The sequence below is a fragment of the Carassius gibelio genome, chromosome B24 (genome assembly GCF_023724105.1).
Source record: "Carassius gibelio isolate Cgi1373 ecotype wild population from Czech Republic chromosome B24, carGib1.2-hapl.c, whole genome shotgun sequence".
NCBI classification, from domain to species: domain Eukaryota; kingdom Metazoa; phylum Chordata; class Actinopteri; order Cypriniformes; family Cyprinidae; genus Carassius; species Carassius gibelio.
In genome coordinates this window covers 7,935,191-7,950,928 of record NC_068419.1, presented here as the reverse complement: position 1 = coordinate 7,950,928, position 15,738 = coordinate 7,935,191, and the positions used below count along the sequence as shown (strand labels likewise).

The window sequence follows — 15,738 nt, the reverse complement described above, 5'->3', positions numbered from 1 at the left end:
GCTGTTTTTGGGAGCTAATAGGCCTAGTATGTATAGCAGAAGGACACAAAAGGTTACTTTTATTATATTTATTATTTAACACTGTATTATTATTACTATTCAGAATTATTAAAAATAACAAATTGTAACAGATTGCCGGCTCCCCTTAAAATATGAGTGCGCCCGCTCCTTCCTGCACCCCAGACAGAGATGCTGTCTCTTCAACTACTCCTTTGAATGAAGACGTCAGTGGAGGTGAGCACTCATTAATAACAGGACCTTGTAAATTATGTTAATAACATATGTCAGGGCTCGAAATGACCATTTGCCCATCACTGTATGGAATGGGAGAAACAGTCAGTCAGGAGAGTAGAGCTGCACAGTTCTGGATTAATTAACAATCATGACTTTCTTTTTTCTTTTCTTTTTTAAATACCATGATTCTGAACAGACAACTAAATAAAATAGCATGTAATTTAATGTTCTGCCCAAATTTTAATTCCTGCAGTCTATTTATTTATTTACTTATTTATTTTGAATTGTTTATTGCAAAATCTGCACCTCTTCTGTGGCTATTGGCTGATAATAATAATTTCATAATGATCCTTACGCTGTGAAGTCAAGCAGAAGTTAAGTGACAGGGTGCAAACACTTCTTACCCATTTTTCGGTGAACTAAGAATTAGGAATACATTAAGAAAATGTTAAAACCCAGCTAAAGTAATTTTTGTGATTTACTTGTTTTTGTGTGTGTGTGTGTTATTTTTCTACATAAAATAATCCTTCATAAGGTAAGCAACATATGTGAAAATGTAACATTGATATCTTTAATAGCGTCTGCGTGCGGCCTTGTAAAGGACTGAGATCATATAGTGACATTAATGGTGGAAATCAAACTTTGATGCTTGTCATTTCATAATTAGATTTTGAGACTTTTTGGGATTTTTACAGAGTCACATCTAGGTTACCCACTTCCAGACACCACTACACCTCATATCAATATAATGTTAATTAACATTCCTTGTGTAAAATAAAAAGGAACCAGCAGCAGACCACAGTCTCTCATATCCATAAAATTACTTTCATTGGGTCAAATAAAAAGGAACCAGTATTACATCACAGTCTTGACGGTTAACCTGTAAAACAGATGAGCCAAATCTTACTAGAGTTACTATACACCTGTACATTTTGTAAAGTATTTTCAAGCCTACATCTTGCCGCCTGATAATACCAGCACTCAGAAAGCTAGAAAGCAGGGTTGCCGAGTTTTCACAACAAAACCCTCAGAAGTAGACCAATCTCTTCGAGGGAGAAACCCCGTTAAAAATCGCGTTCCGGGATGGGGGTGGTTGGGGTAAAATAAAGTTTTTTGCTGGGATTCCCCGGTAAATTTCTCCTCTCATGGGCTATATATAGCGTGATTGGGGTCGCTTCAACCTGCAAACATGAAAAACAACCCGAGGCAACACCGTAGCCCATTTCATGATTATGAGAACATGATTATGACAAAGGTACAGAGACAAATTATATAAAATGCTGTTATTTTGGTGGTCCACAAAGCGCAGCCTATTGGAGGATGTGAGGTAGCCTACAAGTTAAAGCAAGAGAAATCCAGAAATACAAGGCTGTGCGTTATCTACTGTATGCTGAAGCAGTGAAGGTTTGTGACAAGGACAGGAGGAAAGAGATTAGTGGAAAAACTGAACAAGATTCAAGGAACATACAAAAAGAAGCAACAAAAGAGTGCCAATGTAAACATCCTAAAAGAGAGTTCTCTAATAATGACAAAAGAGAACTTTTTAGCCTTTATTGTCAAGGTGATTAATAACAGCTGTGTTACCAAGTAGATCAGCTAAGATCAAGACAATCTTAGAAGCTGCATCTGAGTTTCTCTGGTATCTATGGAATTTCAGCAAACACGTTACATGATATCCTCACTCGAGCAGCTTCTGTAGAAACTTCCCAGGTACAGTATCTGAATAGATATATGGGGATAAGGTTTATGCAGTGCAATGCAAGAAGCCTTGTAGCAAATGGACAAGAATTTTGACAAGTTTGTTTTAGATTTAGAATATAAACCAAATGTTATTTGTGTTCAAGAATCATGGCTCAAGCTAAATCTTCAATTTGTATTACCAGGATATACAGTAGTTCTGTCCGGAAAGATAGAGAGAGGTCACCAGGGATGTGGAGTAGTTACTTTTTTAAAAGAACGAACTGTATATAGGGAAATAAAAGAGGCAATGGATAATGTGTGGTGGTGGAATTGTTTTATCAAGAAGAATCAATTGTTATATACACACACTCACCTGAAGGATTATTAGGAATACCATACTAATACTGTGTTTGACCCCTTTCACCTTCAAAACTGCCTTAATTCTACATGGCATTGATTCAACAAGTTGCTGAAAGCATTCTTTAGAAATGTTGGCCCATATTGATAGGATAGCATCTTGCAGTTGACAGAGATTTGTGGGATGCACATCCAGGGCACGAAGCTCCCGTTCCACCACATCCCAAAGATGCTCTATTGGGTTGAGATCTGGTGACTGTGGGGGCCATTTTAGTACAGTGAACTCATTGTCATGTTCAAGAAACCATTCTGAAATGATTCGAGCTTTGTGACATGGTGCATTATCCTGCTGGAAGTAACCATCAGAGGATGGGTACATGGTGGTCATAAAGGGATGGACATGGTCCGAAACAATGCTCAGGTAGGCCATGGCATTTAAACGATGCCCAACTGGCACTAAGGGGCGTAATGTGTGCCAAGAAAACATCCCCCACACCATTACACCACCACCAGCAGCCTGCACAGTGGTAACAAGGCATGATGGATCCATGTTCTGATTCTGTTTAAGCCAAGTTCTGACTACCATCTGAATGTCTCAACAGAAATCGAGACTCATTAGACCAGGCAACATTTTTCCAGTCTTCAACTGTCCAATTTCGGTGAGCTCATGCAAATTGTAGCCTCTTTTTCCTATTTATAGTGGAGATGAGTGGTACCAGGTGGGGTCTTCTGCTGTTGTAGCCCATTCACCTCAAGGTTGTGCGTGTTGTGGCTTCACAAATGCTTTGCTGCATACCTCGGTTGTAACGAGTGGTTATTTCAGTCAAAGTTGCTCTTCTATCAGCTTGAATCAGTCGGCCCATTCGCCTCCGACCCGTAGCATCAACAAGGCTTTTTCGCCCACAGGACTGCCGCGTACTGGATGTTTTTCCCTTTTCACACCATTCTTTGAAATATAATCCATTCAAAAAGATTTCTTTAAATTTGCTTAAAAAAATAGAAAAAAATAAATAAGGAAATTATGGTGTGGTGATTTTAACGCACACAATTGGTTATGGGGGAGTAAAAACGTTGATCACAATGGGGAAATAATATAACAATTTATGGATAATAGGTCATTAGTATGCTTAAACACAAGAGAAGGTATAAGGTTTAACTTAGTAAAATGTTATCATGTATAGATCTAACTTTAATTTCAAATGGAATGGAATAAAATTGTGAATGGAAAGTATTTAGTGAGAGTAATATTGGAAACGATCATTTTCCGTTTTTTTTGTAAATGACATGTAAATAGTAATGGTAGTAATAGGGAGTGGTTATTACAATGGAAAATAAGGTATGAGAAAAGCAGATTGGAATTCATTGACTCCACAACAGCAATGTACTGTAGGTGGCGCTATACAACAAACGGTTAAGCGCCAAAAAACTAAAGAAGAAGAAGTGTGTGCGTGCAGACTTTCACCGGTGCTGTGGCGAACACCGCGAGGTGCACATAAAGAAACACAAATTAGCATTTACAAGTACCGACAGCGAAACGTACACAGGGGGGAAATTGTATTAAAAGGAGCAGTTTTCTCATCTAAAAGTAAGTACTTTGCAAACCATTACGTTTTAGCTTTTATGAATGAGCAGGATGGCCTGCACTGTGTGACAGCTCCGTGATAATGTCACGCTGTCAATAAACTTAACGCCATGCTGTGGGTTAATAAATAATTCAATTCAATTAATAAATAATTTAATTGCTTTTTAAGGATATTTTGCTATAATGGTAATACGAGCAACATGCACATTACTTATGTGGTTAAATCTAAAAATATCCATTGACCGTCACCTTGCAGATAATTATGTAGGCGTAAATGAATATACTTTGTCCAAAACTGAAGTTCAGTTTTATGTTAAATGAATGTCTATCTTAGCATGACATAATCTGAATTGATTGTTATTTGTGCTAGAGTTTATATAAATGATTTCTCTATAAGAAAAAAAAAGGTTCGTATTTCGCCACGTGCGTGTGAACAGGAAGTGCTAAAGATCTTTGACCTTCAGGTGTTCTCTAAATGGTTCGAAATAAAAAATGTTTTTTGCTTTTTATTGATATGCCAGCTACTTTAAAGATGTTACAAATATTTAAATTGTATTTTGTCTTTGCTGTTTAACAAAATGTAACTTCCTTGTAAGTAGCCTTGTGTTCTGGAAATAAGAATAACATTGAAATATTTACTAAGTTTTCAGTGCTCTGCAAGAAGTGGTTTATAACCTGATTTACAATGGAAATGATTATGAACCAGTTTCCAAATCCGTGTCTGATGTTGGTTGTGACTCTCACATGGTCTTCATCAGTCACAGCACACCCTCCTCTTTAGTGTGATGCACTCAGGGGATTTGACTATGTGCTTAGGGAGAAGATCTTCATTCATCTGTTTAATTGAGCTTGAACTGCATTAATGCTTGCGGACACAACAATAAGACCCCCCCCCCCCCCCCCCCCCCCCCCCAGTGGGCCATATCGATATCACATATCCAACAAAGTACTCAAAGTATTTCAGCATCCCCCTGTTATCAGATCCCTTTGCTTGCAGAAGAAATGAATCAGGGCTGACTTCGCATTAAAGTTTATTACTTGATTTCAAACTTATGTATAATTATTTTTTCCTCTTAAAGGTTGTTTTTTGTTGAAACGTGATGAATCCTGGTTTGTTCAACAACCTTTAAGTATAATCACAGACATATCAAGTGTCGTCAATGACACAATATAAAAAACGACGACGGTGTTTTAGGTGTCCATTCGTCTCAAATCGTATTTATTTATTCAGAATTGTCCTGTTATTGTTTAAGGAAGTCTTAACTGTAAAACTGTCCAGTGGATCCGCATACCATTGTAGTGTTGCAAGACTGAAAATGCTGCCAATTGTAAAATCAGGTTGTAGGAAGTAGCTAGTCTAAACATGCATACCAACACTTCCTGTAACGCAAGAATTGAGGAAAAAAAGGTATGTAATAAACCCTCAAAGTGGCATTATGAGGAAATATGTCTTGAAACCCAACTGTTTTGTGGAAAGGTTTCACTAGTTTTATTTTTACAAAGATTGCCGCAAAATGTACGCTTTGTTTTTCCCTCCCTTTAAAATCGTTCAGTAGGACACTAGATTTAAAGTACACCGTATTTCACAATTAGTAAATATTTGTGGTGCACATGTTGCATTATCAACATTGTATAATCTCCGTATTGATTCTTATCACTGCTTTAACTAGCTCTGGAGCCTCGGTAGAGGGTGGCTCTGGCTTTTGGATGGTGTTCAGCGAATCAAAAGACTGTCTTTTTTTCAGTGGATAAAAACATTTTTGGACTTTGAACAAGGATGACTGTGTTTATGAATTCAGAGACTTCAAAAAGAGCACTTCGACTGACTAGGAGCCTGTGTTGCTAAAGATATTTTATCTCTTTCGTTTCAGATTCCATGGAAGGAGCAATTGATCAGGCCAAAATGAAGTTTTCGAGAATAGTAAGTGCTTTTTTTAACTAACGTGTTGTCTTTAAAATATTATATTTTTAGTACTTTAAAACTGCTGTACTGTATAAATTTCTCTGGAATTTGGAGCCTCTTTTTCTCCCCCTCTGTTAATAGGTAAACAGTCGCTCGTACACCCGGTTCAATCAATCTCAGAATCCTGATGGAGAGAGCAGCCATGTGGAGGTGAAGCTTGCTGTAGATGGTGAGGAGGAAATGGATGGAATAGAACCAGAACAGATGCAACGTGACACGTACACAAGACCCAGTCGTTCTGAGCCATGGAACAAGTGGAGGATTCTGGTTGGGGTGGGTGTAGTGCTGTTCATCTTCTGTGTAGGTGAGTGTTTTTGCAGTTTATCCGAATGAATATCATGCAATCATTATTATGTATCAATGGCCCCTTTGACATCCATTTTAGTTTGTCCCAAATTCTGCTTTCACTGTTAAATGGCAGTCCTTTCTCCTTTTCTATGTCCCCGTTTCATTAAATGTATTCAAATTTTGTATGTAAATATTAAGAAACTCAAATTGAAATCTATATATATATATGACTAGAAATGATCTTCTGTTTGAAGTGAGATTTCATTGGATGCTAGGGACAGTGGTCAGTTTGAAACCCCTGTGAATTATCAAAAAAATCAAGCGTTTCAATGAGCCATGTAATAAGTTGGTTTAAGGAGATGTAACCAGTTTCTAGTGCTTATGTGAGAAACCACACATAGTTTTACTTCATCTTTTACCCTGTCCCAGGTTTGCTCATTGGATACTCTACCCACCGCAAGTCTGAGCCTGCTACCTGCTCTCCAGGAGATGGTGAGATCAAGCAGGACCCTGAAGATTCATCTTATCAAGAAATTCCACCATTTTATCCACCTGTTTTGGATTGGAGTGACCTTGTTAAACTTCTGAATGATAAACTGTCATCTACAGCCATTAAAGATAAATTAAGGTAACTGTAAGTCATTGAATATAATTATTGCTCTTGTGAGCATTGTTGATTTTAACATAAAAACAGTTGTGATGGCATAACTTTAAATATACACACCTGTTATTGAACTTCGCTGACTTTCTGTTCCTCTCCCATTAAATTCAATTTCTGCATTTAGCAGATGCTTTTATCCAAAGTGACTTACATTGCATTCAAGCTAACAATTTTCTCCTAACATGTGTTCCCTTAAGAGATTATTCCCAGGTCAGACGTACAGCAGGATCAGCTGCAGATAATAAGATAGCTGATAATATCCATGACATTTTCATGAAACAGAATATGGACCCCTGGGTGGATGAGCACTTTGTGAAACTACAGTTTCCTAACAGGTCAGTATCAGCTACATTACAGCAAAATCAAACCTCTCAGAACACCACTAGAACACTCTACACACTGCACTGCACAGTCAGATGCTAACATACACTAAACACTCTATCTCTGAATACAGTAAAAGCTGCATAGCAGCATGCAAATAAGTGTGTAACTCTCTAGAAATCTCTAGTACAAACATATCATGACATGCTTACAAATGCATAACACTAAAAGACATTTTGAACACAATAAAAGCCACATAGCAACATGCTGAGAACAACACAATACACATGGCAACAAGCTAACATGCATATAACTAATTATAGAAACTCCAAACCGTAAAAAACCTAATAGCAACTCGCTTACAAATTCAAATCATGCTAACAACTGTCAGAACACCTATTAAAAACTGTATAGCAGCATGCTAACAATCATATAACATGCTAAAACCACACTGAATACAATAAAAAACACATGAATTTGCACGTAACTTGTTAAAAACACCTGAACACAGTAAAAACCTAATTCAGCATGCTAACAAGTGCACAAAACAACAAAAAATTGCTCTAAACACAATAAAAGTGTAACACATGTATAAATGTATATTTTTAAATCTTTCTATTATATCTTTCAATATGTTATTTGTAATTTGGACTGAATGTTACCCTAACAGCAACAATCCAAACAAAGTGTACTTTGGTGAAGTGGAGATCGGAATTCCAAAAGGGTTCCTGGCTTACAGTGAAACAGGACGTAGAGAGGTGAGCCTTCCTCTTCCTCTGCAAGAAAAGCTTGCCTTTCTTAAAAAAAAAAATTTTTGTTAGTCAACTTAGTGCAATGGTTGTTCCATAATTGCAATTATGTTCACAGGGTAAAGTGGTGTACGCCAACTATGGTGAGCTTTCTGACCTGCAGAATAAAGAATACAAACTGAATCTAAATGGATCTGTTGTACTGATGAGAGCTGGAAAAATCAGCGTGGCTCAGAAGGTGATTCATGAGTAACGGTTCATCTGATCTTGTAGTGTTTTCCTAGAGACTTGAGGCCAAATATAGTAATAATCTGGTACTTTTTAATAGTGCTTATCAAATTATGTTTGTTACCGTTGTAGATTATGAATGCAGCTAAAATGGGTGCCGTAGCAGCTCTGATCTACCCAGACCCAGCTGACTATAAAACTATGTCTTTGGATGCTGAACTTTATGGACATGTAAGTTACGCCAAATAATGATATTCATATGTTTGAGTTTAGGTTGTTTATATTGATTTTGAGTTGAGCTGTTATAATTACCTTTTTTAATTATTTGTTTCATTGGTAGATCAAAATGCTATTTATTTACTTTATAATATTTTCTAATGTAAATTATATATATATATATATATATATATATATATATATATATATATATATATATATATACACACACACACACATATATATATATATATATATATATATATATATATATATATATATATACACACACACACACACACACACATATATATATATATATATATATATATATATATATATATATATATATATATATATATATATATACACACACATATATATATATATACACATACACACACACATTAAGATAAAGGCAATTTCTAAGTGTGGAAAACTGAATGTAAATTGATTCACATATTCCGGTATTTAATTATAGGTCCACCTTGGATCAGGTGATCCTTACACACCAGGATTCCCGTCCTTTAATCACACACAGTTTCCACCTGCCAAGTCCTCTGGTCTTCCAGGAATACTTGCCCAGACAATCACTGCTAACATGGCACAATCAATCTTTGAGTATGTTATAGGTTTACCTTAATCTTATTTTTAAACATTTTGAGAAACAAAGCTTGATTTGATATTCTCAAATTTCTCACAGAAAAATGAAAGGAGAAGAAGCTCCTGCTAGATTTACAGGTGCCCTCTCAAGTTACAAGTTGGGAAGTGAGAGTGACAAAGTAACGGTAGTAGTCAATAATAATCTTGCAGACACCAAGATCCATAATGTGTTTGGAGTCATCAAAGGTTATGTGGACCCTGGTGAGTTTGTGCATTTTTCTTAAACGTTTCTATGGAATTAAATATCTGTGATCTAACTGTGGTGGTGTTGATCCGGCAGATCGTTATGTCGTGATTGGAGCGCAGAGAGACTCCATGGCTGTGGGATATGCCAAGTCTGCAGTTGGCACTAGTCTTCTGCTGGAGCTTGCGAGAGTTTTCACAGAGTTAAAAAAAGGTATGACCTCACCAGAGGATGTGTTAACCACGTCATTTACAGAATTTCTTTTTTTTTTTTGTAGCAGCGACAGGAAAATCTGAAGGCTGTCCTTCACTTTGACTGATTACACTTAGGGTGATCTATTGTAATTTGTAACTGTAATTCCCACCCCTGTCCATTTAGTGGTGCAAATGAACAAAACATTTTTGATTACGCACAGGCGAGTACCCAGTTTACGCTACAGCGTTCTATCTCGCTACATTAAAGAACGCCAAAATGGTATTTAATGCTTGTATTTCCTAATGAAATTGACAGAATTTGTTTTATAAGAAACAAACCACAAAGTAACCAAGTTTAACCTATTGTGATTTTATTGGATGGATGATGCACTATGTACTGTTTATTCAACAACTGAAAACAGCATAGACTAAAACATAGTTTGGAATTTAAGAATTAGTTTTTTGTTTTTTTTAATCTATTAAAAATCAAGATTTTTTTTTTTTGCCCTAGCTTTTGTTGTTTTTTTACTGGTCTCCGCTGACACTGCGGGGCATGGTGTTGAACTTGAAATGTGACACAGTCTCTGTTCATTTGTTCTCTTCATAATTAATGGATAAGCGTATATGCATTTTCTATAGGTTCATGATTAAAAATTTAAATGACCAACAGTGTTAAAGGGTTAGTTCACCCAAAAAAGAAAATTAGCGCATTATTTACTTACCATCAAGTCATTCTAGGCATATATGACTTCATTCTTTCAGACAAATCCAATCAGAGTTCTATAAAAAATGTACTTTGATCTTTCAAGCTGTTTAAGGGCACTTAGTGGGTGTTGCAGTGCTTCAGTCCAAAAGAAGTTAAATAAAGCACATCCATCCATGATAAAAAGTGCCTCACAAGCCCCGGTGAACAAAGGCCTCTTGTAGCAAATTGATTGAGTTTTTGTAAGAAAAATGTCTAATCAAAACTTAATCAGTTTAATGTAGCTTGCACCAGTAGTTGTACACGGAAGCAGCTCCAGACTGATGATGCATGAGTCTCATGAAAACCAACACTCTTTAACAGGAGCAAAGGAAGCTAATTTTCCTTAATTTAGCAAAGGAATCTCGAAAAACTTCTTTACAAATCACGTTTTGTACTTCTAATTCGTTTTGTTTTGATCTCTCCACTACGTTTCCGCATTCATCACTTCTAATCTGCACGTGCACAACACCGACCTCATATGTCATCAACCCGGAGCTGCTTCTGTGTACAACTGTTGGCACAAACTATACTCTTTGACTGGATATTTTTCCTACAAAAATGCATTGATTCACTACAGGAGGTCTTTGTTCACTCTTCGTGCTTTATTTCACTTCTTTTGGACTGATAACGGTTCCTCCCGCTGACTGCCATTAAACAGTTTGGAAAATCAAAGACAATTTTTGATTTAACTCTGATTGGATTCGTCTGAAAGAAGAAAGGCATATACACCTAGGATGCCTTGAGGCTGACTTATTCATGGACTAATTTTAATTTTTTGGTGAACTAATCTTTTGAAGTCTAAGTCTAATTGTTGTGGCATGGGCTCACTCCTCAACTTCTTTACCACAGAAGGTTACAGACCTAAAAGGAGTATTGTGTTTGCCAGCTGGACTGCAGGAGATTTTGGAAATGTCGGAGTTACTGAATGGCTTGAGGTTTGTGTGCTGATGTCATCTGTGATTGGTCTGAATATTGGCACATAGTTTGAAATGCAGGTTTTGTAACGTGCCGTCTTTGTTTTCCAGGGATACTGGTCGTCACTGGACAAAAAAGCCTTTACTTACATTAGTTTGGATGGTGTTGTTACTGGTAAGTTTGTGTTGAAGTGTCAGACATTTTTTATTGTCTTTTGTTTGCCCAATTACAGTTTGTTTTTTTTAAATGACAAAATTAGAGTTGTATATAGGGTTTTCACAATAGATTAATAGTGTGTTAATGTACCAAGTAGTATCAGTTATATTTCAAGTTGAGACTTTTTTTCTTTTATTCTTAATTTTTTTATTTTTTTATTTGGCTTTTAGTTATATAGGAAATTGAGACCAAAAATTGATGGGTCCCAAATATGCAAATCAACTCATGCAAATTCTGATGCACACCAAGTTCTATGGAAATTGCACTTACTTGATATGGGATGCTACAACTGAAAATCCTTAAAAATGGCATAACCATATGATCTCCAAAGTTGAAACTTTGGCACTTAACGGATAAGGCTGAACTGGCTACATTAAACATATCTGCGAGTAGACAGTCAGATTCCACTGGTTAATAACTTCAAATCTGAATTTCCAACCATTATAAAAATCCACATATTCTTTTATTGTGTGACAACAAATGTGTAACCAATTTTGTGAAAACATTCCAGTATATTACTTAGGTTTGGACCACTATGACTAAAAGATAAATGCATGTGTATATAAATTCTCTCTGTTGTCCTATTCCAGAAAAGCATTTATTTCTATGTTTATTAAACCTCTCCTATCAAATGGAAATTCCAAGATTGTTGAGTTTGCTGTAGGCAGAGATAAATTGCACTATTATCATTTAATCTTTCACATGGGACATTGGTTACTGGACATATTGCCCACCGTTTCCAGAGGCCTAAGGTAGAGGTGGTTCTGGGTGTAAGGGCCCTTTCAATGCTGCTTGCAGCTTTAAGTAATCATTATTATTTGAATTAATAGCCTAATGTAATTCTATCCTTATTCCTTTTTTAAATCACAGTCCCATTTCCTATTTTTCTCCCTATTCGTTGAAATTTTTTGATGTGTTTCTCTTTAAACTACAGGTGCCAATTCTTTTAAAGCGTCCGCCAGTCCTTTGTTGCACACACTTCTGCAAAAAACCCTGGGAAAGGTCAAAAGCCTAAAGTCAAATTCAAGCCTTCTCCAGCATTATGGTCCTGGTTTTCCATCACTGTGAGTAAATCTGCTATGATTTGTGTGTTGTTGTTTTTTTTAATGGAAATATCAATATAACTGTTTCTGTGGTTATGATGACTAGATACATGAATCTATTTTTGTGCTCAGTCTGACGCCCATGCAGATGGATGATGGTGCATATCCTTTCCTGGCCCTCTCTGGAATCCCATCTGTTTCTTTCAGTTTCAGCTCTCCTTCGGTAAGTGTTTTATCTGCCTAATGTAATAAAAAATAATAATAATAATTCTTTTAATAATGCGTCCCAACCCATTTTCTTACCATTCAAGGACATCAATGTTTTGTTTTGAGAAGGCCAGCCCAAAATGTTGCTCTATTCATAAGTGTCATAAACAAAGAGTCATCCAAATGTTGCATACTCATTATGTTTTTTCCACCAGAATGAACAGTTCTTAGACACAAGCATGGATGAAGAAGAGCATCTGAACCGCATCACTGAGCAGAAAGTGGTTGAGTTGTCTGTGATTGCTGCTCAGGTTGCTGGGCAGATGGCCCTTCGGCTCATTCATGACCACATCATCAAACTAGATGTTACCAAGTATTCTGATGTGATCAGCGACCACGTGAGCCGCATCATCCAGCGCGTTGACACTCTCAAAAATGACAGGGTAATGCTTTTTGTCATATGCATTGTTTTTGCAATGAGAAACAATAAAAAAATAAAAACTTGATTGTCAATGTTCTTTTAACAGGCCAATAAAATTGAGCTTTTGTCAACTAAGTGGCTGAATGCGGCAAAGAATTCCTACAGTCGTGCTGCAGCCTCTCTAAATATTGACATAAGCAATACCGACCTGAATGACTTTGAGATGTGTCGTATAATCAATAACCGCATAATGAAGGTGAAGTTATTCTCTTGGTCTTTCTAGGCTCCTCTTGTATTGTTGCTTGATACTAACTGGCAAATTTCTCATGTCTTTTTTTGCTTTTTCCTTTTAAGGTGGAGCATAATTTTCTCTCTCCTTACGTGTCTTTGAGAGACGTCCCATTCCGCCATATTTTCTTTGGTAATGGCTGGCAAACCAGCACAGACCTGGAAAACTACTTGGGTGATGTACATGAAAATAAGATGAGCTGGAACATAGACGAGGTCCTAAACAAGTTCGCTCTACTCACCTGGACCATCCAGGGCTGTGCTAATGACCTGGCTGGCGATATCTGGTCTTTGGACAACGAGATATAACGTTTTTCACTGTTGCATCAACCAACTTGTCATCGGCTTTGCTTAAAAATATTTCTAGATGCACAAATATAATCCTGTCACTATGAAGTATATCTGATTTGATTTGGAACAATGAATTTTCACCAAGCATATCTTCAAATTTAATATGACAGCTTAATATTAATCTTTGGAAGAACTTTAATCATATTAAGAACTATAGTGAGATATTGAATGTTATTGCATTATATTATTCTTGCAGGACTAGGGATAAATAATACAATATTTAATCGTTAAAGAAATCAGAGCACAAGGTCATTAACTTTGCTCCTCTGCGAATTGTTCTTAGGTGCATGTCATTTCTGGATTACATTGAAATTTTTTTACTCATCCATGCCTTGTTATTAAGTTGCACATTGTGTGTATTGAGTAAATCTTGTCCTCGGCTGCTACTTGGGAATTTTGGTCCCTTTTGCACTTCATATAAAACCCCAACTCAGCCTCTCTGATCAACTGAGGACAATACTGTATTTATTTCTTATTTATTTATCAGTGACAGTGTTCACTATAAAAGTGTCTTTTTTTTTCGTTTCTTTTTTAATTATCGGAAGCAGTGCCTTCCATAATTGTGGCGGTTATACTGTCAGTTCTTAAAAGCAGCATCTGCTAACAGAAATACATGTTACCAACAGCTGGCATTAGAAATGTCTCTTGTTACAGGTGCTTGAGGAAATAAGCTCAAAAGCACCTGTTTTAATATTACGGAGCAGTTCCTCTTCTTTAAAAAAAAAAAGTTTTTGTTTTTTTGAAGAAAAGACCCAAATTTGTCAAATTGAAATCAGAGCATAAAGCCGTTTAAAAACAAGGCCTGGTTAAAGGATGGTTTTATACATTTTCTTGTATTAAAGTATCTCTTTTGATGATGATGTTCTCATTTGTCTGAAATAATTTGATAAATTGGCAAGGCTAGTTCCTATTTTGGCTGAACTTGTGGGCTCGAGCATTTTTGTGACAACAGCATTTCTCTGTAACATTTATATTTCAATTCTAAATCCATTATCGGGAGCAGTGTCTTCCATAATGTGGAGTGTTTGAAGGTAGTTTTTGCCTACCGACGTGTATATATCGAGGACAGTGATCCTCATATTTCACTGTAGGGTGGATCAAATTATCGGGAACAGTGTTTCCCATAGTTTTGTAAATATTAATTTTTCATTGTGTTTTGTGTGGCTTTTTTTTCCCTGCTTTGTAATCACTGTAATCTGAACAACTTGAAGATGCTTTTTACATTTAGTCATGCCTGTTTTGTTTAAGTTCAGTTTCTTTTCAATGTTTCACTGGGTTTTCCCTTTTCTGGCCTGTTTCCAAAAATGGATATTCGTTGTGTTATTTATAGAGATGCTCTTTCAGGTGTTTGATTTTTTTTTTTTTTTTTTTTTTTTGGTTGCTTATTTCTGAACCTGCTCTTTTTTTTCTTTTTCTTTTTTTTCTTTGAAAAGAGGATGTAGTCGTAAAACATAATGATTAGGATATGATGTATGACTGATTAGCTTACTGCTGATTTTACATAATGGTTTCATGTTTAAAGGCACAGGTTTTGCTAATGTGTCTTGCATACTAGTCTACTTGTCTTTTTTTTTTTTTTTCTCCTCGTGGCACTTAGCAGAAAGTTACAGAATTTGTTTGGTCTTTCATAGCATGTAGATGTGCATGAAATCTAAACATCACAGGTTGTTAAAAACAAAGTGTTTCAAGCTGATTGTGATGATGAAATACATTTACTAGACATTTCCATTTGTGTGAATCAACGGTTACTTCTAGATAAGCAGGGTTTTATTTACCAAATTGTCTTTATTAAAATTAATAGACAGTAAAATTGATAACTGAGATATGTCTAGATTTGTTAGGTGGTGGTCGGGTTTCAAGTTAAACCATTGGATTGCTGTTGATTGTTAGAATTGCCGTTTGAATCCAATATCTGTCAACCTTTGCTCTGTAATAAATTTAGCATTGAAAGTATGTTTATTGTTGTGTAAGTCTTTGAATATTTTCTCACCTCATAGGACAACTTGTTTATGTGACTTAATCTGTACTTGATCTGTAATCATCTAAAATCTTCAATCTAAACGGGTGTATTTGCATTTGGAATAGTTTTAGGACTAATTTAGTGTAATGCAGTTTGTGCACCTTAATGTTGTGAGAAATATCAACATTGCACCATGAAAACCAGTGAGTGTCAGTTGCTGAATGTGTTAACTGCTTTAAGTCTTCTGAAGCCTGTAACAAAACATACCATGG

At 36.1% G+C, this 15,738-nt stretch overlaps 1 protein-coding gene across 1 annotated transcript; it reads left to right on the top strand.

Moving 5' to 3' along the window:
- Nucleotides 1–3,678: 3,678 nt before the first annotated feature.
- Nucleotides 3,679–15,459, top strand: LOC128013314 (transferrin receptor protein 1). The gene is made up of 18 exons (XM_052596211.1): nt 3,679–3,856; nt 5,725–5,774; nt 5,898–6,120; nt 6,534–6,732; nt 6,963–7,100; nt 7,757–7,844; nt 7,954–8,073; nt 8,196–8,294; nt 8,761–8,900; nt 8,983–9,143; nt 9,223–9,339; nt 10,915–11,000; nt 11,091–11,154; nt 12,131–12,260; nt 12,372–12,462; nt 12,662–12,889; nt 12,974–13,123; nt 13,222–15,459. Exons 2-18 carry the CDS (start codon nt 5,730–5,732, stop codon nt 13,462–13,464), a joined length of 2,322 nt encoding a protein of 773 aa, XP_052452171.1. The 5' UTR covers nt 3,679–3,856; nt 5,725–5,729; the 3' UTR covers nt 13,465–15,459.
- Nucleotides 15,460–15,738: the final 279 nt, after the last annotated feature.